Below are 20,417 nucleotides of genomic sequence, written 5' to 3' on the forward strand. Positions count from 1 at the left end.
AGACAGAGAAAGAAACCTTTATAGAAATGGAAACTTCCCAATGCTCAGAGGTGTCCCAAAGTAAGATGGGTTGTTTTGGGAGGCAGTGGATGTCCCGTCATGGTAGGGTTTCGACTAGCACTTCGGCAGTTCTGTCTTAGGGATGCTACCGGGACGGGTGATTCTCAGGTAGGACCGGGAGCCCGATGATTTCTTCCAGTTCCCCCAGGCTTCTGGGCTTCTAATCTCTCCTCCCTTCCTCAATAAGAAATAGAATTTGGCAGAATGGAAAACCTCGCTAGTTGTGACTGCTGATTTTTTGGAAAATAAATTTTAACTGACCAGTGATTGAGAGAAGCCTTGAGTCCAGACTTCAAGAAGAAAACTGAGGGTGGGGTCCCAGTGGGGGGAGGCTGCATTTCCTGTTTTCTTCTTTCAGTGATGTTGGAAAATAGCACAGGGAAAACCATGGCTACTCGAGGAGAGTCCAAGAATTCCTGCTCTCTCCTCTTTAGGGCCCTGCCCGAAAGGTGACGAGCACATGTAGAACTGAGGTCCTTGCCATCTGGGGGTGCAGGGTCTGGCTATAGGCTTGGTGGGATGAAGGCAGGACTCAAAGTGTGACATCAGCCTGCAACGGGGGCCAGAGGCAACAAAGCAGGAGTCTGGTTTTCATTTAGAGTTTGGGTCAGTCGTGCAGCGAGGGGGAAAAGGAGGGAGGAGGAGGAGGAGGAGGAGAAAAAGAGAGGAGGAGGAGGAGGAGGAGGAGGAGAAGAAAGAGGAGGAGGAGGAGGAGAAGGAGGCAAAGAGTCCTCCGCTGTATCACTGGAGAGCATCCAGTTGCAGCTGGAGCCTCCTACTGAAGGCAGTTGAGCTCACCACGGCCACAGCCCTCCTGGAAGCCAGCAGTGCAGAGGGCTCAGTCTCCCCTCCATAGGCTGCACCCCACATCTCCTCCCACCCTGCTCCTCGGGTAGAAAAGCAGCCTCAAGAAAGGACACTCAGCCCCAGAGGGAGGCAAAGGATGAAGCAGGAGCAGACATAATCCAACACAGAGGTCCGATACACAATTCTGCAGATTTGCTCAGGGTAAGTTATGTTTCCTTCCCTACTTTCCAGACTGGGCTCAAGGAATTGCTTGAAACCGGAGGAGCTCCGGCTGAGCAGCCCCGGCAGCGCTGGCCCTTTCCTCCCCTGACTTTGATTTGTGATGGAAGCTCCGAGGGTAGGATCTTTTCTTGATTTCTTTGGAAATATTTGTGTTTCTGTCCAGGGCTTCCCCAAAGAATTCCTTCCCCTGCTGGCTTCTCGGGTTTGCAAAAAGTCTGAGGCAAGTCCTTTCCTATTCACCCTTTAGTTGATTTTTAGAAATTAAAAACAATCATCCCTGTGATCAGCCTATGTTAAAATACCGAGGATGGCAGGGTGACTAATGCGAGCCCCAAGTCGCTTCTGGCGGACCCACGGGAGCGCTCATTTGGGAGTTGGAAAACTTGGATTCAAATTCCAGCTCTGCCACTTATTCTCTGGGATCTGGAGAACAAGGCACTTACTTGCCTTCTGGGGCCTCGGTTTTCTCCTCTGAAAAGGCAGATGGACCAAAGGACCCTCTTAGCTCTTCCTCAATAATCTTATGGCCCGGTGATCATCTGTAAGACCAAATGAAGTGACGGGTGTGGGACACTTTGCCACCGTTAGCTCTTTCTATAAATGCTAAGCATTGATTATTATTATTACTTATTAATTTCTTTTTTTAAGATGAGAGGGTTTTATCAAGAGCCTTCTGGCTCAAACAAAACCTTCTGGTGCCTTTTTTTCACACCAAAATTGCAGTATGGCATGGGCCAGAATGAGCCCATTTAGTGCCCTACCGAAACTTGGTACGAGCTTATAGTTCACACTCAGAGCCAAACTAGACCAAATCAAGCCAAAAGAAGGAGTCTTTGTCTGGCACAACAGGTCCCGGTGGGTACGGGGGGGCCCTGAGAGTACCGCCCAAGGGTATGTCTTTGGCGAGGATTAACCTGGATGCCTCAGGTTTGGGGTGAAACTTGTCACCTGGGACTGGGGAGGAAGAAGGAGTTTGGTCTCTGGGCTCTCCATCAGGGAGGCTTGGATTCCTGCAGATTCCGGCTCCTGGTGTGTGCGGGTCCCATGCCCATGGCAAGTCAGGGAGTTCTAGGAGAGCCTTTCTCCACCAGGGTGTGGTCAGGCAGGGCTGGCGCCTGCAAACAATTGGGGTAGGGGCTGGGCGGGGCTTTGCTCCCCTCTCAGTAAGGCGCCTCTGTGGAGGGTACAGATTACTTCTGGAGGCAGCTGCCTTCCAGCCTCCCTGGTGTGGAGGAGCTACCTATGGGGAGAGTTATTGGGATGGGTGCTAAGCTTAGATCCCAGTCAACTTGATGCTCTTAAAAAAAAAAAATCTATTGCCTTAGGACAGGGCAGGGCAGAGCAGCAGCATCGGATTGGGAAGAAGTGGGCTCAGATTTTCCAATTGTTCCACATTAGCCAGGTTTAGACACTCCTGGGGTGCCACAAGCAAGTATACAGTGCAAATTAAAAAAAAATCAAAATACGCTTTTAGCCATTACCTGCTTAATTTGGGGCAAAACATGTTCTGTCTAAAGCAACCGATTCTTCATCAGTAAAATGAATGAATTGGACTCAGATGATCTTTGCTATTCCTTCTGGCTCTGAGTTTATGATCCTATGACCTCTCTGTACCTCAGTTTCCCTCTCTCTAAAATGGGGGGTTAGGAATAGATGGTTCTAGAGCCAAATTTATCCCATGAGTAGCATGGCCATACCCTTCACTGAAACAGGTTTTAGTCTCTCCATGACTTTGCAGACAGGAGAATGCCACATCCTTAGGGGAAGGGGTGCTCTGGCAAATGTTCATTGATGGGGGAGAAGCCACAGGATCCGAATGAGAGAATGTTGGAGCTGCTCTGGGTTCCTCAATTCACAGATGGGGGATGTGGGGCCCAGAAAGGGGGGGTTGTCTGCAAGGGGATCCAGCTGGTTAGTGACAGGGACAGGAGCCAGATTGTGGGTCTCCCTTGGACCAATGTGCTCACCACTGTTGAAATGGAGGAAACAGTAACACAGAGAAGCCAAAACAGCAGATAATTTCCTTCTCCCCTCAATGTCTTTTGAAATGTCTGATGTAAACTTATTTCTTAGAAATTGAACACTCCTCATAATCCCTGGCTTATACGGGTATGAAAATGAATTTTCATTTTCTGAGTTCCAAACAATAAAGATGTATCCCTGCTTTTGTTCCACCCAATTGACTTTTATCCATTTTGTACATTCTCATATGTTGCCTTCGTGGATGTAATGTAACCTCCTTAAAAGGAGGGACTATCCTCGCTTCCTATGCCCATGTTCTTAGCACAGTGTCTGGCACTTAGTAGGTGCTTAGTAAATACTTTCTGATTGATCAAGTGACAGAACTTGTCAGGGGGTTCATGGACAAATCACATGGCATCAGTGGGAAGCTCATTGAAATGGATTACTTATCACATGATCATCCTTTTGTACTGAAATCCAGGACTCTTGGTGACAGGGGCAATGCCCTCCCACTGCCTCCATTCACCATGATGGAGTGAATGAATGCTTAAGGTTCAGGGTGTGGGCCATACCTCAGCCCGCCAACTGGGCATGGACAATGACGAGGAAAGAGTGTAAGAGGAGGTAGTGGTGGGTGGGTTGGGGTGGGAATATGGAAGAAGGACAGAGGGACACTGTATTTGCTCAGGGTTGGGCCCATGACTAACTCATTCTCTCTCCTAATCCATCAACTTTGAATGAACAAAGCCTAGGAAAGCCTGCATAAGATGGGGGGCTGCTTGGGTTGGGTGGGCTGCTTATGTAAAGTAGGCATGAAGGAAAAAGTGTGTATTTTTTTAGGCATAGATCCATGGCTAGTAATTTCTTCTTCTTGTAGGCTGTCGACTGGTCATGAGTAAAGGAAAAGTAAAGACTAAGAAAATAAGGGGGAGAGAGAGAGAGAGAGAGAGAGAGAGAGAGATTTATAGAAGAGGGTTAGAGGCAGTCTAGATTAGTTTTTAAAAAATGCTGGTTTTAGAGTTAACACAAGGGGTCTAAATGCACTAGGCTTATTATGTCCTAAACACTGATAAGATTTGTGAGCTCACTCTCTAACTTGCCACAGGCAAATCCCTGCGCCTCCCTGGGCCTCAATTTTCTCCTTTGTAAATGGGACTGCTGTCCCTTCCAGCTTCAGCCCTATGATCCAGCGATCATCTCGGACAGGGAGGAGTCGCAGCCCTTTGCTGTTCCAAGGGCTAAGTCCTTGCCAGCAGAGGGACTCCTGGTCCCAAAGCAGTTAGGCAGTTGCAGAATCTGTTTCAGGCTTGGTGTCCAGAAAAGCCTCAACACTTGGAGCTGCTCTGGGGAGGGGGGGGGTTCCCAGGAGGCAGCGGCGCACCCTCTCAGAAGCCTTCAAGCAAAGGCTAAATGGCCTCTGGTTGCAGGGATTGTCCCCTTCTCCCCAAATCTGGGGCAGGGCTGGGTTGGGCTAGATGGCCTCTGGGGCTCTTCACTTGCATGTGTTCAGTGGACTGACTTCCTCTGCACAGAGACACTGAGCTCAGCCTTGGGATGAATGGGCAGGTTCCCCGCTTTTTTACTTGGCCACAGCACCGGACTGGAAGGTAGAGAGCCTGGGTTTAAATCCTGGCTCTGACTTGTTGTCTGGATCACTTTGGAGCCTTCCCTGGGTCTCAGTTTTCTTTTCTGCAAAATGACCTCCAAGGTCCCTTCAGGCTCCAGAGCTGGGATCCTCTGGTTCTTTTTTTTTTTAAGGGGCTATCTATCTATCTATCCATCCACCCATCCATCCATCCATCCATTTATCTATCTGTCTCCATCTCTCTCTCTCTCTCTCTCTCTCTCTCTCTCTCTCTTTCTCCATCCATTTTCTCTGTGTCTCTGTCTCTGTGTGTATCTCCCTTCCACAGAGTTCAGCCTCTGCTCAGAGCCTTGCGGCAGCCAGGGAAGGCTGGAACTTTCTGCGTTGGTTTTCATGGCATCCTGCGTGTGAGATTCCACATTTTGTCTTAAAAAGGCCCCCCCCCCCTTTGTCCCCCGCCCCCTCCGCCTGTGCCTGGAGTTTGGTTGCATCAGCTTCCCGCCCAGGCAGTCCCATTTTAGCCAAGAGTCTAGCCAGGGATTCTTTGTGCCCCAGCCTTTCTAGGGAGAGTGAGAAGTTGTCAATATATGGGCCAGCCATTCCAGCCCCTGTGAACCTTTTGAATGGGGCAGATGGGAACAGAGGGCTGTGTGTGTGTGTGTGTGTGTGTGAGTGTGTGTGAATGTGTGTGTGAGCATGAGCACATGTGATTGTGTGTGAGCGTGTGGTGTGTGTGTGTGTGAGAGCATGTGTGTATGAGTGTATGTGTGTGTGTGTGAGATTGTGTGTGTATGAGTGTGTGTGAGCGTGTGTGTGAGTGTATGTGTGTGTGTGAGATTGTGTGTGTGTGACTGTGTGAGCGTGTGTGTGTGTGAGCGTGTGTGTGTGAGCATGTATGTGAGTGTGTATGTGGGTGAGTGTATGTGTGTGTGAGATTGTGTGTGTGTGAGTGTGTGTGAGCATGTATGTGTGTGAGTGTGCGTGTGAGTGTGTGTGTGTACATATACATTCCGTCACTGCTCTCAGTTTTTCCCCTAGGAAAAGTTCTCCCCTCCCCCAACACTGCTTGAAGGCAGAGTCAGTGAAAGACTTTACTATTATATAAACAGTTCCAGGCTCAGGGCATAATTTAAAACCACCCAGACTTGCCCCAGTAGTGTCCCCGCTCAAGGAACGAAAGTGACCGGTTTTCATGTAAGAAGGTCCAGAATGTCTCTCCCCCCTTCCCCCTGTCCTCCCCCCTCCCCCCATGGCTGTGGAGAAGCATAAAGAGCTTATTTCTTTCATCCTCTCCTCCTGGCTTCATTTTCTCTGTTTTAAAGGAAGGGAATTTTTTTTTTCTTCCTTTCCTTTCCTTTCCTTTTTCCTTTCCTTTTTCCTTTCCTTTTTCCTTTCCTTTTTCCTTTCCTTTTTCCTTTCCTTTCCTTTCCTTTCTTTCTTTCTTTCTTTCTTTCTTTCTCAGAATGGGGAAAGGGGGGAGGCTCTGGGTAGACAGTATAATGTAGTGGAGCCAGCTTTGGATTTGGGTGAAAATTCTAATTCTATCCCTTCTTCGCTGTGTGACCTTGGCCAAACTCTAGGCCTCAGTTTCTCCCTCTGTAAAATGAGGTTATTCTAAATGCTATCCGAGGCTCCTTCTAGCTCTAAATCTGATATTCTTTGTGTCTTCTGCTGGTCCAGTTTTTGGAAGTGTCCTGCTGCTTAGGAAGATTCTCTTCCCCCGCCCCCCAAAGGGGAAAGAAGTAACTCCCAAACGCTTGGCCACCTCCCTGACTGCTTGGAAGGGAGGGGAAGTGGGGGTCCCGGAGGTACTGGCAGGACCGTTGCTCTCTAGGTGCATATCCTCTAGAGGGCACCCTGCTCCTTTTGCTTCCAGCCAGGGTCGGGTTCCCCCTCTCTCTGTCTGAGCCCAAGCCCCCCCCCCCCAGCCCTGGAACAAATCCAAGTCTGGGTCTGGGCTGTTCCATGGATTTCCACAGTGCCCGTATTGACTTTACGGAATTTGAGTAAAGTCACAGAGGCAAAGGCTCAGCAGTTACTTGGAGGGCGTCTGGGGACGGATTAGTGGGGATTCCGCTTCTCTTACAAGGCTAAGAAAAGACCGGCCCATTTTCTGTAGCTTTGGGGCCAGGCTGCCTTTGGGATGGGGCCGGACACTCCGCTCCTCCCTGGCTCTGCCCATCTCTCCGCGTTTCTGGCTTTAAGCATCATTGCTGTGCCACAAATCCACCAACAACGAGCATTTCAGTGCCTCCTATGTGCCAGGCACACAAGGTTAGAAGCAAAACGCTTCCTTCTCTCTTTTTTCATGATACAATTGGAGTTGAGTGACTTGCCCAGGGTCACACAACTAGTGTCTGTGTCTGTGTTTGAGTTTGAACTAAGGTCCTACCCTGCTCCACCAATCCCTATTCTTAAGGAGCTCATGTGGGCGATTCCCAAAGCTGTACATCCACCGCTCGCCTCTCCCCAGTCTTCGGTCCCGTATTTCCAAGTGCCCGTTGAACATCTCCATAAGCACGTGACCCGAATTCATAGGTGTGATGTGGCTCAGGGAGTGTCCTGGAAGTGGGGCTGAGGCTGAGTTCAAAGGACTCAAGTTTGAATGTCTTCTGCCACTGCTTCTGCCTCAGTTTCCTCATATGTGAATTGAGGGAGTTAGGCAAGGGGAGCTTCAAGGAGCTTCCAACCCCACATCTAGAGTCCTGTGGTCTTGGCTCCTGTCTGCCATTTTTCCACCTTCTCTTATTCTGTCAACAGCATCCTACCTGTTCCCACCTCCACCATTCTCTAGGCACCTACCTAGGGCTAAATTCAGATGCAGTCTTAGATACTTACTAGTTATATAACTCTCAGTGAAACACTTAATCTCTGTCTGCCTCAGTTTCCTCAACTGAGGATAAAAATAATAGTACCTACCTCCTAAGAGTTGCCCTTCTTTCCTTCCTTCCTTCCTTCCTTCCTTCCTTCCTTCCTTCCTTCCTTCCTTCCTTCCTTCCTTCCTTCCTTCCTTCCTTCCTTCCTTCTTTCCTTTCTCTCTCCCTTCCTTCCTCCTTCCCTTCCCTTGTTCCTCCCTTCCCTTTTCCATAACTGATGTTGGACAAATTACTTGTCTACAGTTTGCACATCTGTAAAATGGGGCTTACATATTGTCCTCTTGAGGAACGGGTTCTGCAAAATCTGGAAACAAAACCTATGGAATATGCTTTATAAACCTTAAAAAAGCTTAAAAAAGCTCATGTTGATCAAACGTAGGTTGTGATTGTCAACTCTTTTTTTTTTAAGCAAGAAGGTAGTTACTTAGTTGAAGGAAAAAAGGGAAAATAGGAAAAGATTTTGGCCATTTATTAGATTCAGAGTTGGAAGGGACATAAGGGAGCATCTAATGTAATCTCATATTTCAGAAGAGGAAACTGAGTTTCCAGGAGGTTAAAGTGCCTTTCCTAGACTTATACCAGTGAGTATGGGATTTGAATTCAGGGAACTGACTCCAGAGCCTGTTCACCTTAAACTATGCTGCTCTTTTTCTGCTTCAGGTGAACTGTTAGTCTCTTTTTTAGGGGGGAGTAGAGGTAGGAATGGGGGCTGCCAACAGTGACAGTGACGTGAGCTTTTGTTCCATCTGATGCCATGGTGGGTGACAGAAGGGAAATGTTTGAGGTGGAGGAGCTATTGTTGACCCTCCAGCCCCCTGCTCCAACCCCCTGCAGGGAAGGCTTGGGAGTCCCAGAACTGGCCCATTTCTCACAGACATTTGACTTCCTCAGATGCTGGAACATGAGATTTCATTGTGAGGCTGAGCATTTCACAACCAGAAATGACTGAAGTGGGTCTGAAGATGGCCCAGGTCTCTCTCTGAGACCTAGCAGGAGAAAGAAGACTTTTACAGTGGCCACACTTAGGGGATGATGGTGGCTTGGAATAGCCTGGCATTTATCTGACACTTTACAGTTTGTCAAAAGCTTTACAAATATGATCTTATTGGATCCTCATAGGGGTAGTAGGTGTTGTTAACATTCCCATTTTACAGAAGAGTAAACTGAGACAGACTTGCACTTGGTCACACAGCTAGTAATTCTTGAGCTCCAGTCTTCCTGAGGGTCTCTATCTACTTCACCACCTTGGATAATTAATTCCTCCTTGCTGAACCTGTTTCCTCCTGAGAAGGGGATCGTCAACTATATATCCTCTGATTTCTCCTCCAGCTCTAGTTCTCCAATCTGAAGTCATTTAGCCTTGCTAAGCCTTGGTTTACCTTTCTGTAGAATGGAAGTGATACATAATACTCTCTAACTCCTTAGGGATGTTAAGTAGTTCCCTTGGCAGGCTTTGCAGTGGAATAGAAAGTGAACGATCAGCTTTCTGAGCCTGAAGCAGGAGCCTGAGCTGACGTTAATTGAAATTAATTAAAAGCAGCATTTCCCTCTTATTCTCCACGAGGCCAAGAGAACCGAAAAATGTGCAGAATTTTTCTTCTTATGATTCAAGGACGCTTTGATCACCTTTGTTCCAGGTGTTTTTACAGCTTCGGGATGGAAAGTTGTGACTGGATTGGGGGTGGGGAGCGGGGGCTGACTGGGATGGCCAAAATTGAGGGAGATTATGAGAGACTGAGGGGCAAGGAGGAGGGGGTGGACTGGGATGGCCAAACTGGGGGAAGATTGAGGGGGATGGAGGCAGAGAGCAGGGGGTGGACTGGGATGGCCAAACTGCGGGGCGGGGTGGGGTGGTGGAGATTGTAAGGACAAAGCTTCCCTGACCTGGCCTCTCACTAGGGGAAGGCTATGTCATCAGGTGGACTGATGGCTTCTTAGGGTCTGTGGGGATCAGCTTCCCTGGGATGAAGTCTGGGCTCTTGTGGGACATCCTTGTATGAGCTTGAAATACAAATTTAGAGCAGGCCTTCAGAGGCCCCAAGGGATAGGTGCAGAGGGTCCCATGTGGCTCGGGCACCTTGGAGAGGGAGGGACACCCTGAGCTGAGACATCTTGCAGGGTGGATGAGCCCTGCTGGGGATGTTTGCTTAGGTCTAGGATGGACTGGGTGGCTTCCTCACAGATTGGGGGCCCACGAGTCTGGGGTCTTGAAAGAAGACTTTGGAGGGGAGGCGCTGGTGGTGTCTCTGTCCGTAGGGGGGAACAGGTGGAGGATTCGGAAAGTCTCCACATTTCCTTGCTTTATTCTCACTCTGAAGATGCTCTTGACTCAGTCTTGTTTGCTGAATGGTTTTGCTGGATCCCGTGCCAGCTCCCCGGCCCCACTTTCCCAATGTAGACTCCAGCACATGGGATCCTGGTGGTCCCAAATCTAGTATACCTACCCCAACCCCCACCCAACAAGGAACGCAAATCTAGGAAGCCAAGGGCACCCTGGCACGAATTGTTAGAGTGTCAGTTCCCCAAACTCCCGAGTCTTGATCAGGTGGATGCGTCACTCGCAGAGAAAACCATTCCCATGAAATAGGGCTTTATTATTATTATTATTTTTGAGTAGAAACTCAAAAGTGGAATGGGATTGAGGTTCACTGTGCCCGGCACAGGGCAGGCTCCCCCAGAAAGATTGTCTGCCAACTCTCTGCAGAAAATTCCCTTTTAGAAAAAAGCTGAAGGGTTCCAGCATGAAAGTCAAATAAATTCTCTAAGTATAAATTAGGCACCTTTCTCCTGTAGTAGTAGAGAAAACCCCAGTTTCCCATCCAGCCGTACTCTCCCAGGGGATTCTCTGCCTCAATTGCATCTGGGAAAGAAAGGCTAAGGAGATGGCTGATCTACGGAGAAAGCACAAGAAATGGTTTAGAAGCCATTTAGTCTCACCTTCTTATTTAATTGGCCCAGGATGGTGATGGGACTTGCCCAGGATATTGAGAGTCTGAAGCAAGATTTGAACTCAGACTCCAGAGATCATCCTTTTTCTTTTCATTGTACTGTAATCTTACACATAGGGAAACTGAGGCTCAGAGAAGAGAAAAGGCTCATCCAGTGGCACACATATAGACAGTAGAAGAGACAGTGTTAGAATCCATGCACATCATCACTTGGAGTGCCTTGATTCCCCTTTTAGCTAGATTTAATTAGTAGTAGCAGACATTATTTTGTGCTTTAAAGTGTGTGAAATGATTTACATATATGACATATAGCTCCTTGGTGGACATGGTGAATAGAACTCTGGGTTTGGGGTCAAAAAGATGAGTTCAAATCCATCCTTAGACACTCTCGAGGTGGGTAAGTCACTTCCCCTCTTTCACCCTCAGTTTGAACTCTTGGAGACGAGTTTTCTTGACTTGGATCACCAAACCGCCCACCAAACCAAAGATGGTTTCATCTTTGGCTGATCTAACACCAAATGACTGTTCATCCAGCCAATGACATTTGTAGAAAAGTAGTGGAAGGTCTTATCCCCTCCCTCACTTCATTTTTATAGTTTCTGAGACTACTTCTGGGAATCATTAACACAACATTCTTTGCAGATGGCCTTGAATAACTTGAGTGCAAGTTTTCTGCATTTTTCTGCATTGTATTTTCTTCCATCCAGGTCTGGCATGCATGCATACACACACACACACACACACACACACACACATGCACATACATACACACATAGATACACAGATATACAGATATAGACACATCCATCCATCCATCCATCCATCCATTTATCCATCTATCCATCTATCCATCCATCCATCCATCTATCTATCTATCTATCCATCCATCTATCTATCTATCTATCTACCTACCTACCTACCTACCTACCCTACCTACCTACCTATCTAAATGGAACTGACAACCTTTCAATATTTTATAAAATTATTATAATTATAGCCTCAAAAATTTTCCCAGTGAAAATATGAAGAAAATATCTTAGAGTGAGTATATCTAATTCTTTTTCTATCTGAGTTAACTGCCTAAGATCCCCTCCTCTCCTGTCTAAGGGCCCTTAACAATGAATTTCTGAATATTGCCTTTTTTCCTCCTTAGGTTAAGTATTGTTTGAATTAATTTCAATATGCTAATGTGCTTTCAAAGTATTAAGCAGTGATATCTTACTTAAGGCCAAAAATGAGAGAGTAAGAAGATGTCAAGTCCTAAAACAGCCATCAAGACTAGGGAGCATTTCTTACATTCTGAACTCCCCTGAACCATGGTTTTGTCATGGCTACATTTTAAATTTTATTCCTTTGGCTACTTCATTGTTATATAGTGTGTGTTCCTTAGCATCTTAGGTTTAGAGCTAGAAAGCACAAGAGAAACCAATGAGTACAACTGTCTCATTTTATAGATGGGGAAACTGAGGTCTAGAATGGAATTGCCTTGTCCAAGTTCACCCAGGTAAATAGCAGAGTGAGCCCTCTGATGTTAAATGTGATGTTCTCTCTGTTATTTTAGGCTGCCACTTTCCATAATTTCTGTTGGTTTCAGTGATGACTATGGTAACAATTCCAGGTTAACCACCTTTAACCCTGTGTTATTGGCTGCTGGAGTCAAAGTCCTAATAGCTCTTCCCTACATAGAATTGTTTTTGAGATAGCCCATGGGGCCTCCCTGCTTCCCCGAGATGCCCCTACGCCTATACGCCATAGTCATTCCTTAGTCAGAATTCACAGTTCTCTGTTACCTCTTCTTATCCCAGATTCTGTTTTGCTTCTAGTCAGAGGAAAATGGCTCTAATTTGAATTGTCTTAAGATGAAGACTCCCTCCATAGAGTGTTGGTTTTTAATCCATCTGTATCTCATATTGTTTTAGAGGAAACTGAGGGATATATTGTGACCTCTCATTTCACAGCCTTGTGTTATTGCTTTGGCTATTCTGTTTCTGAAAAGAATGAGCAGTTTGGATGATTGGTCAATTAGCAGCATTATGGCAGAGTTCCCCTCTTTACTATTGGGACTATTCCCAGAAAAAGTCACACTGGTATGCTATTCTTCTTTGAAGCTCAACTTAGATTGTGCTCTCCCTTTTAAGGAATTTGGGAGGCAATGTAGTATGGGGAAAGCATGACGTGGGTTGAGTTGGTGTGGGAAGACCTGGATTTGAATTCCAGATCTGTCACTGACTAGCTAGCTGTGTGACAAAATAATTTTGCCTATCTGGGCTTCAATTTTTTCCTCTATAAAAATGTAGGTGTTAGAATAGATAACTTCTAAGTTTCATTTTCATCCTAAATGTATGATTTGGTGACAGGAAGTTTTCACAAAGTGTTCCTTATGCCTGTGCCTATGGCATAGTCTCCATTTTATTCATTCCTACTTTGACTCTTATAAGTTTAGTCCTCATTTCTCTTTCCTTCTTCTTTTTACTGAAATTGTGATTTGTGACTTTTTTCTTTTCTCCCTACTTTAGAAAAATATTTATTCATTCATGTGTTAAATCAGCATTTAACAAGCACCTTCTGCATGCAGAAGATGATCCTAGACATTAGTAGAAATAAAAATTTTTAATAAGATACAACTCTGGTTCGTGTCCTGATGGAGCTCATGTTTTTGCAAGTATGGGTCAGTTCCTCTATTTTATGATCTCTTTGGGATACAGACCTAGTAGAGATACTGCTGGATCAAAGGGTATGAACAGTTTGATATTCCTTTGGACATAAGAACTATTTCTTTAAAATGTTATAATGAAAGTAAATGTTAAATTTCAATGAGAAGTTAGTGAAAATAAAGATCCAATTTCACAGACTGCCCTGAAACCACCCAGGCTAAGTAAGATCTTTGCTTCCCAATTGTCTCTAGTGGAATACCCTAAGGATCTGTCCTTGGTCCTGTCCTGGTCTCCCTTTTTATATGATTTGGATAGAGGTATCAAAATGCCATGCCATGTCAAATTTGTGGAAGACAGGAGTTAGGAAGAAGAGCCGATATATTGTCTAGAAGAGTGATGTCACAACTTGTGCTTCAGTTTCGAGTGAACAAAATGGTACCATAGAACTTACTTTATATATTCTACTTTGCTACTGCTATTATGGAGACAAAATGAGATAATGTATATAAATCACTTTGTCAACTATAAAACATGATGTAAATGTTATACATCAGTATCACTTCTCTAAGTATCACTTTCCTCATGTAGAGAAATGAATAAGAGTTGACATTTTTATAGTGCTTGATGGTGGGCAAAGCCCTTTTAACACATTAATCAACCCAGATGAGTTTAACAAGCATTTAGACACTGGGTATAAGAGGACAAATGGGAAACATTGTCCACCCTCAAGGAGTTCACATTATTTCATTTGATCTCAACAAGAGGTGCTGTGATTATTCACATTTTACAGATGAGGAAACTGAGGCTGAAAGATATAAAGTAACTTGACCAGGGTCATACGGCTAGCAAGTGTCTGAAGCTGGATTTGAATCCAGGTCTTCCTGAGCTTGGTCTACTATGTTGTCCAAGATGATTCCCAAGGTCCCATCCAGGTGTCAAATTCTCTGACTCTGTGGAGACAAGTATTGGGGCCATCTAAAACCACTGAATAAAGGACAGGTGCTTTGTGGGAGAATGGATCTGAACCCTAGGGCAGCAATCATTCTCTGTCTCCTTGACTATAAATTGCCCATTGAGAGGAAGTCTTCTGCCTTCTCCTGGGAGCAGGAATTTCCAATGTCCCAGACCCTAAGTGCTCAAATGGAAATTGATCCCTTGAGCTGTTCATCTAAGCGATTCAAAAACTTAGCTGAGGAGACTGCAATTGGGAAACTGGAGAAGGTGGGAATCAGTTGTTGCAAATGAAGCTGTTCTTTGCCTGATTCCTTCTTCCTGAGAGCCTAGCTAATCCAAGTTAAAGACCACGCTCAATGCATGTATAATTAATATATTTCTAGTTTGGTGAGGAAATGGAGAAATACATTTTTAAATGATGCTATTCACATAATCCTTAATTCTTATTGGGTCATAGATTGGATCACAGATTATAGATTCACAGCTGGAATTTTTTTTTTTTTACAAAAAAAGAAACTGATATCATTAAAGGGGAATGGACTTGTTCAAAGTCATATGGGGGAAGTGGCAGAACCAAGATTTGAATCTTGGACCTCAAATTCCAGATACAAAGCTTTGCTCCTGGATGATGCTGTACTCACAGCAGACCATAAACTCCTAAAAGGTACATAATGCTGAGATTTTTTTTTTGTTTATCCACCATACCACCTTGCTTCACTACTACTACTACTACTAGTACTACTAGTACTACTAGTACTACTAGTACTACTACTACTTCTATCATCACTACCACCATTACCACCACCACTCCTACTCCCCTTCTGCCATGTACGCCACCTCTTTGATGTCCTGGTCCTCCTCAAGAATGAAGAATAAACAACCCTTCTATTATTCCACTCCTCCTCCTCCTCCTCTTCCTCCTCTTCTTCCTCTTCCTCCTTCTCCTCCTTTTACCACTTTCATCACTGGCAGCTATATATATATATATATATATATATATATATATATATATATATATATATATATATATATATAAAGCTGAGTCACTTTACCACCATTACCCTCTATTTTTTTCATCTGTAAATTGAAGGCAGTGGTCTACTGCACCTCTGAGGTCCCTATATAGTTATAGATGCTCTTATTTTGGGTAAGTCACTTAGCTTTCCTGGGCCTCAGTCTTCTCATGTAGAAAATGGGAATAATAACACCTACGTCATGGTGTTGCTGTGAGGACCAGATGAGTGAATGGATCCAAATTTCCCTTGGAACATGTATAGTCTGCTAAAGCGATGGATAACCATCAGTCATAGAAACATTGTGAAATATATCAGAGTACCTTCTTCTGGATCTGTGACATGCCCTTTTAGTTCCCTGGGTCATAGCATTGCCTTGGCAGTAAAAGAAGGCCTGAAGAACAAAGCCAGAATGGGAACCATAATTCTAAGATGGCAGGAAAAGGAATGGAAATTGACCGATATGTTTTCCATCTTTCTCCTCAGGTCCAATAGCTGGTGCTTTGACGAAAACAAAATGAGGAAGCATCGACATTTGCCCTTAGTGGCAATATTCTGCCTTTTACTCTCAGGTTCCAGGGTGACTGATGCTCAAGAGGGTAAGACCTGGGAGTTCCCGATTTAATATTTTGTTATTTCAGAACAAGCTGCATGAGGGTTTGTCCACTCTTATTTAGAAGCTTCTGTAACTGTTTTGGCCAAAGTGAAGGCTGCATGAGCTGCTTGAAAAACCATTATTTACAGGTTGTTCCTTTCATTTAGATACTATTTCTCTACTCAGGAAATGGGATTTTTCTTTGTGAACATAAGGAAATGAGCACAAGGATTGATCAGGGGCATCTTCTCCCTTACTCCAGATCAATTTGATGAGCTCACCAGGGAAATGAACCTTTGAAGGTCTGTACTTCTTTTCCTTAGAGTGGAAATGCTCATTGGCACCTGGGGTAGAAGTCCAGTGAGACTGGGCCTATCTGGTGGCTGCCTTTCCCAGTCCGGTCCAAAGGATTGCTCCTCTCTGGAGAGTCCACCTACTCTGGTCTCTCAGCAAATCTCTTTTAACTTGGGGGCTGGCCTCCTCACTAAGACTTGTGAATGTGTCGTCTTGTCCCCTTCCCATGATGCCAACTGGCATATCCAATGTCCCAGAGAGAAAAGAAGTACACACGCTCGAAAGTTCCATGAAATAATTCGAATCCCATAGAACGATGGCATTATTATCTTTGCTGAATGAGTTCTCATTGTTGCTTTCCTATCAAGGTATGATTGAGTAGGTTTGACTGATAAATCACATGAACACAGGACTGCTGGTTATCTGTGTTCAGAGAGCCTTACAGGTTGGACTCCATGTCTGAGATAAATCTTTGAGGTGACATTACCTGGCAAAATCACCACATGGTGACAAAGAATTTTAGGAAGATAGGAAACATTTCTTTTCATTCTGTATGCTTATGGCTAGTCCGGGACCCATTTTGCACAAGGAACTTGGGTAACCATCAAAGGAAGTTGTCTGTGTGAAATGGCCTGTCCGCCATGACTATGGGATCTTTGTTTTGGTGGGTAAGTAAGGCTTGATGCTGGACCATTAAAAGATGGTCTCCCTTTTCCTCCCGTACATGTTGTAACAGAAATATTAGTCATGCAGCCATGGCATAGCATAGATCGTAAAATCTTATGGTCTCCCTTTTCCTCCTGCACATCTTGTAACAGAAATATTAGTCATTCAGCCATGGTGTAGTAGAGCTCAAGGCAGATGATGGAGAGTTTGGATGGGTAGAAATTAACTTCACAAAAATGTCTTTTTTTAAAGCTGTCAAAATGAGTGCCGCTGCAGATATAATATTTCTAGTGGATTCCTCTTGGAGCATTGGCAAAGAACATTTCCAACTAGTTCGGGAGTTTCTCTATGATGTTATAGAAACTTTAGCTGTGGGAGGAAATGATTTTCGTTTTGCTCTGGTCCAGTTCAATGGAAACCCACATACTGAGTTCCTGCTAAATACGTACAGTACTAACCAAGAGGTCCTGTCCCATATTTCGAACATGACTTACCTGGGGGGAGACAGCAAGACTGGCAAAGGCTTACAGTACGTGATACGGAACCATTTGACTCCGGCTGCCGGGAGCCGAGCGAGCGATGGTGTCCCCCAGGTTATCATAGTATTAACCGATGGACGATCCCAGGATGATGTGGCCGGGCCTTCGGCAGAGCTTAAATCTGCTGCCGCCGTGGACGTGTTTGCCATTGGTGTGCAAGATGCAGAGGAAGGCGAGCTGCAGGAGATGGCCAGTGAACCCCTTGATTTGCATGTTTTCAACCTAGAGAATTTTACTGCCCTCCATGACATAGTAGGCAACTTAGTGGCCTGTGTCCATTCCTCCATGGTTGGGGACATTGCTGGGGCTCCAGAGATACCCAAAGACATCACAGGTAACGAATGCTCCCAGCACCAAGCTGTATCCGCGCCTTGCTCCCTTTGCTTGGCGTTAAGTTTGGCGGCAGCTTCTAGCATTAAAGCCACAGCTGGGTTGAGCTTTCTGGCTGGCACCAAGGTCCTGCCAGCCGTGATTGGCCCTGCTCCATGGAAGAAACTTGACCTAGAGCAGGGGTTCTTAACCTTTTTTATAGTCTGTAGAAGCCCATGGTCCCTCTCAGAATAATGAATTTTAAATACAGAAAAGAAAATCTGTAGAATTACAAAGGAAATGAATCATATTGAAATTGTTGTTAAAACATTAAAACCCCCTTATATTTGTGGACCCTGGGTTAAGAACCTCTGACCTAGGGGGACAGATGATGAATCTTCACAGGTTTAAAAACAAAGGTTCTAAGCATTTTCCAGCAGTTTCTTCTCAAAGGCCAAGAACACTGGGAGAAAACTAGATTAGCCTGAGCTGTAGAGTTAAAGCTGTAAGATCTCAGAGGCCATTGAGTTTAAATGTCTCATTTGTCAGATGAGGAGATTGAATCTCAGAGGGTTAAGTGACTGAAGAGCATAAATTTAGAGCTGGAAGGGACCTTCATGGCCATGAAGTATGGCAATGTCATTTTAGCAGATAAGGAAAGAGAGGTGAAATGACTTGATTAGACTCACACAGCTAATAAGGGTCTGAGACAAGATTTGAGACGGGAATCTTCCTGACTCTAATTTAAGTATTCTATTCATCAACTTTGCCCTTGAAAGTTTGCACTGGGGCATTTCTACTGAAGAAAGAAATTTCAGCTCCTTCCCTCCCTGTCCCCCATTAAAAAAATGACCAAGAAGAGTTAATAAAACAATTCTTTTCTTCTGACTTTTGTCATTTAGCTTCTTCTGAGTGTGCAGATCCCTTTCACTTCCAAGAAAGTTTCCTGCCTAAAGGAGAGCCATCAGCCTGGGGAAGCCCACCCTTCTTTATCCTAAATTGTAAAAGCCCCCAACCCACTTCAAGGCCCCTTGGAAATCAGTCCCTTGGCTGCCTCATTTCAGTTGCTGCTACTGGGGTCCAAAGAGGTGGACTCTGTGCTCAAGGGTGTGGAAAAGCCTTGACTAGGATCTGGGTCCCCAACTCCTAGGTCTAGACAGGCTTCCACCATTATTCTTGGGGTCTTTTTTGACTTCACACTAAGAATATATATATATATATAATTCAGGGTCTGGGATGCCTAAGAATTAGAACTATTTGTAGGGAGGCCCCTACAGTGGTTGTGGTACCACACACACACACACACACACACACACACAGAAACACACATAGACACAGATAAACAGTATATGCACAGACACACATGCACACACAGATCTGTCCAGCTAAATTGTATTGAATTGGTCTTCAGTAAATATTTGCTGAATTAAAAAAAACATCCCACTTGTCAAAGTACTTTCTTAATTAAGCTAACCACTGCCTCCCTCATACCCTGAACCCCAAGCACGAGTAGTGTTCCACTGTATCATACCAAACCCACTTGGGGCATTATACTTGTATCCCTTATCTTTGAACCAAGGAGCAGTGTGGTGCAGGGGAAAGAGCTTGGGCTTTAGAGATAGAGGTGCTGGATTCAAATCCTAAACCCAACATGTGCTTCCTGTGTGAACTTACCCAAGTCATTCACAGTCTCAATTTCCTTCTCTCTAGAATGAAGGGGGAGACTTGTGGAGTTCCAGCTTTAGATCACGATCTTATGAGCCATGGTGCCATCTTCTGGGAGATCCTTTTCTTGAGAGACAGGCAGCTCTAGGCTGGAAGTGCCATGGCTCTGCCCTAATTAGGCATTTCTACTTTCCTTGTGGGTGAGGGAAGATTGAAAAACTTCAGATACAAATAGAGCCAAGTAGGTTTGGGCTTGGCATAAATGAGCAAGACTGAGAAGGGGTGAGGCTGACAAGGAAAGGGCAGCTTTTTGGATGGAAGAAGGGCAGAGATTGTAAGAGGTGAGGGAAAGGACCTGGGGCTTCGAGGTGGCCCGAATAAATGGCGCTCCTCTTTTCTCTTTCTTCCCCTTCCCTAGATGCTAAGGCTAGACATTAGGAGGAATTTGTGCCCATGTGGGCACCATTGTGGCGCAGAGTTGAGTGGTTCATTGGATCTTTAGGACTGAACTAGGAGTGATGACTGTAAGAGGGAAGGTTGGAACCTCATTTAACTGGAGCTTTTGATGCAATCTGCAATTTTTGGGCAGGCTCCTTCTCTACAGTGGGGATGACTACATGGAGCTTATTAGCATGGTCAAGGGAATCATTAATTAGTATGAATAGTAATAGCATCTTCTGTGGTTATTTTGCCAGTCCTCGGTGGTAGTGTTTGCAAGGGAGTGTAGACTTCCTTCCAAACCCAGTATAGCATAGATTTCATCACTGTCTAAATGTCAGGAGAAATAAAAGTGTCTGAGTGATGAATGTTCATTATCCAGAAGCAGGAGACATTAACTGCTTCCTCTCAGTATTTATCACCCAACTATCTGAAATCTTCCTTAAAGTGCCCCAATGCAGAAAGTGACAAAGTGAATCAGAACATCCAAGAAGGGCATCTATAGGGAAATGGGGAGACTTTGGTTGACTCCATTTTGCCAAATTAAAGAAAAAAAAGTTGATCAGGTTGTATTTAGAAATGCATAAAAGGCTTCGGCCACCCAATAGTTTCCAAAGGGAGTGTTTGTCAGTTCTGTCTGCACAGACCTGACTTCTGACAATGAAACCTTTGTTTTTATGCCCAGGAAAACATCTCTGCCTTCTAAGCAAGCTGAAGCACAAGCATCACCCATGTTCATTCAGCCTCTCTGTTGTTTCTCTTCTAATTAACCTTGCTTTGGACATCCACTGAGTCACCACTTCTCACTGCATGCTCCATGGTTTTAAATT

At 45.0% G+C, this 20,417-nt stretch overlaps 1 protein-coding gene across 7 annotated transcripts in view; it reads left to right on the forward strand.

Annotated features, from left to right (window-relative positions):
- The first annotated feature begins 740 nt into the window (after positions 1-740).
- COL6A3 (collagen type VI alpha 3 chain) overlaps positions 741-20,417 on the forward strand; it is an 84,968-nt gene continuing 65,291 nt past the window's right edge. For 3 of the 7 annotated variants that reach the window (XM_031968244.1, XM_031968246.1, XM_031968245.1), the window contains exons 1-2: positions 742-1,068; positions 15,568-15,680. In XM_031968244.1, the coding sequence (XP_031824104.1) occupies positions 15,599-15,680 (82 nt within the window). In that variant the 5' untranslated portion in view covers positions 742-1,068; positions 15,568-15,598. Of the gene's footprint in view, positions 1,069-15,567; positions 15,681-16,888; positions 17,510-20,417 lie in introns of all 7 variants that reach the window. The other 4 variants (XM_023503808.2, XM_031968242.1, XM_031968243.1 and 1 more) reach the window with 3 other exon arrangements.

The sequence above is a fragment of the Sarcophilus harrisii genome, chromosome 4 (genome assembly GCF_902635505.1).
Source record: "Sarcophilus harrisii chromosome 4, mSarHar1.11, whole genome shotgun sequence".
In the NCBI taxonomy this organism is placed as follows: domain Eukaryota; kingdom Metazoa; phylum Chordata; class Mammalia; order Dasyuromorphia; family Dasyuridae; genus Sarcophilus; species Sarcophilus harrisii.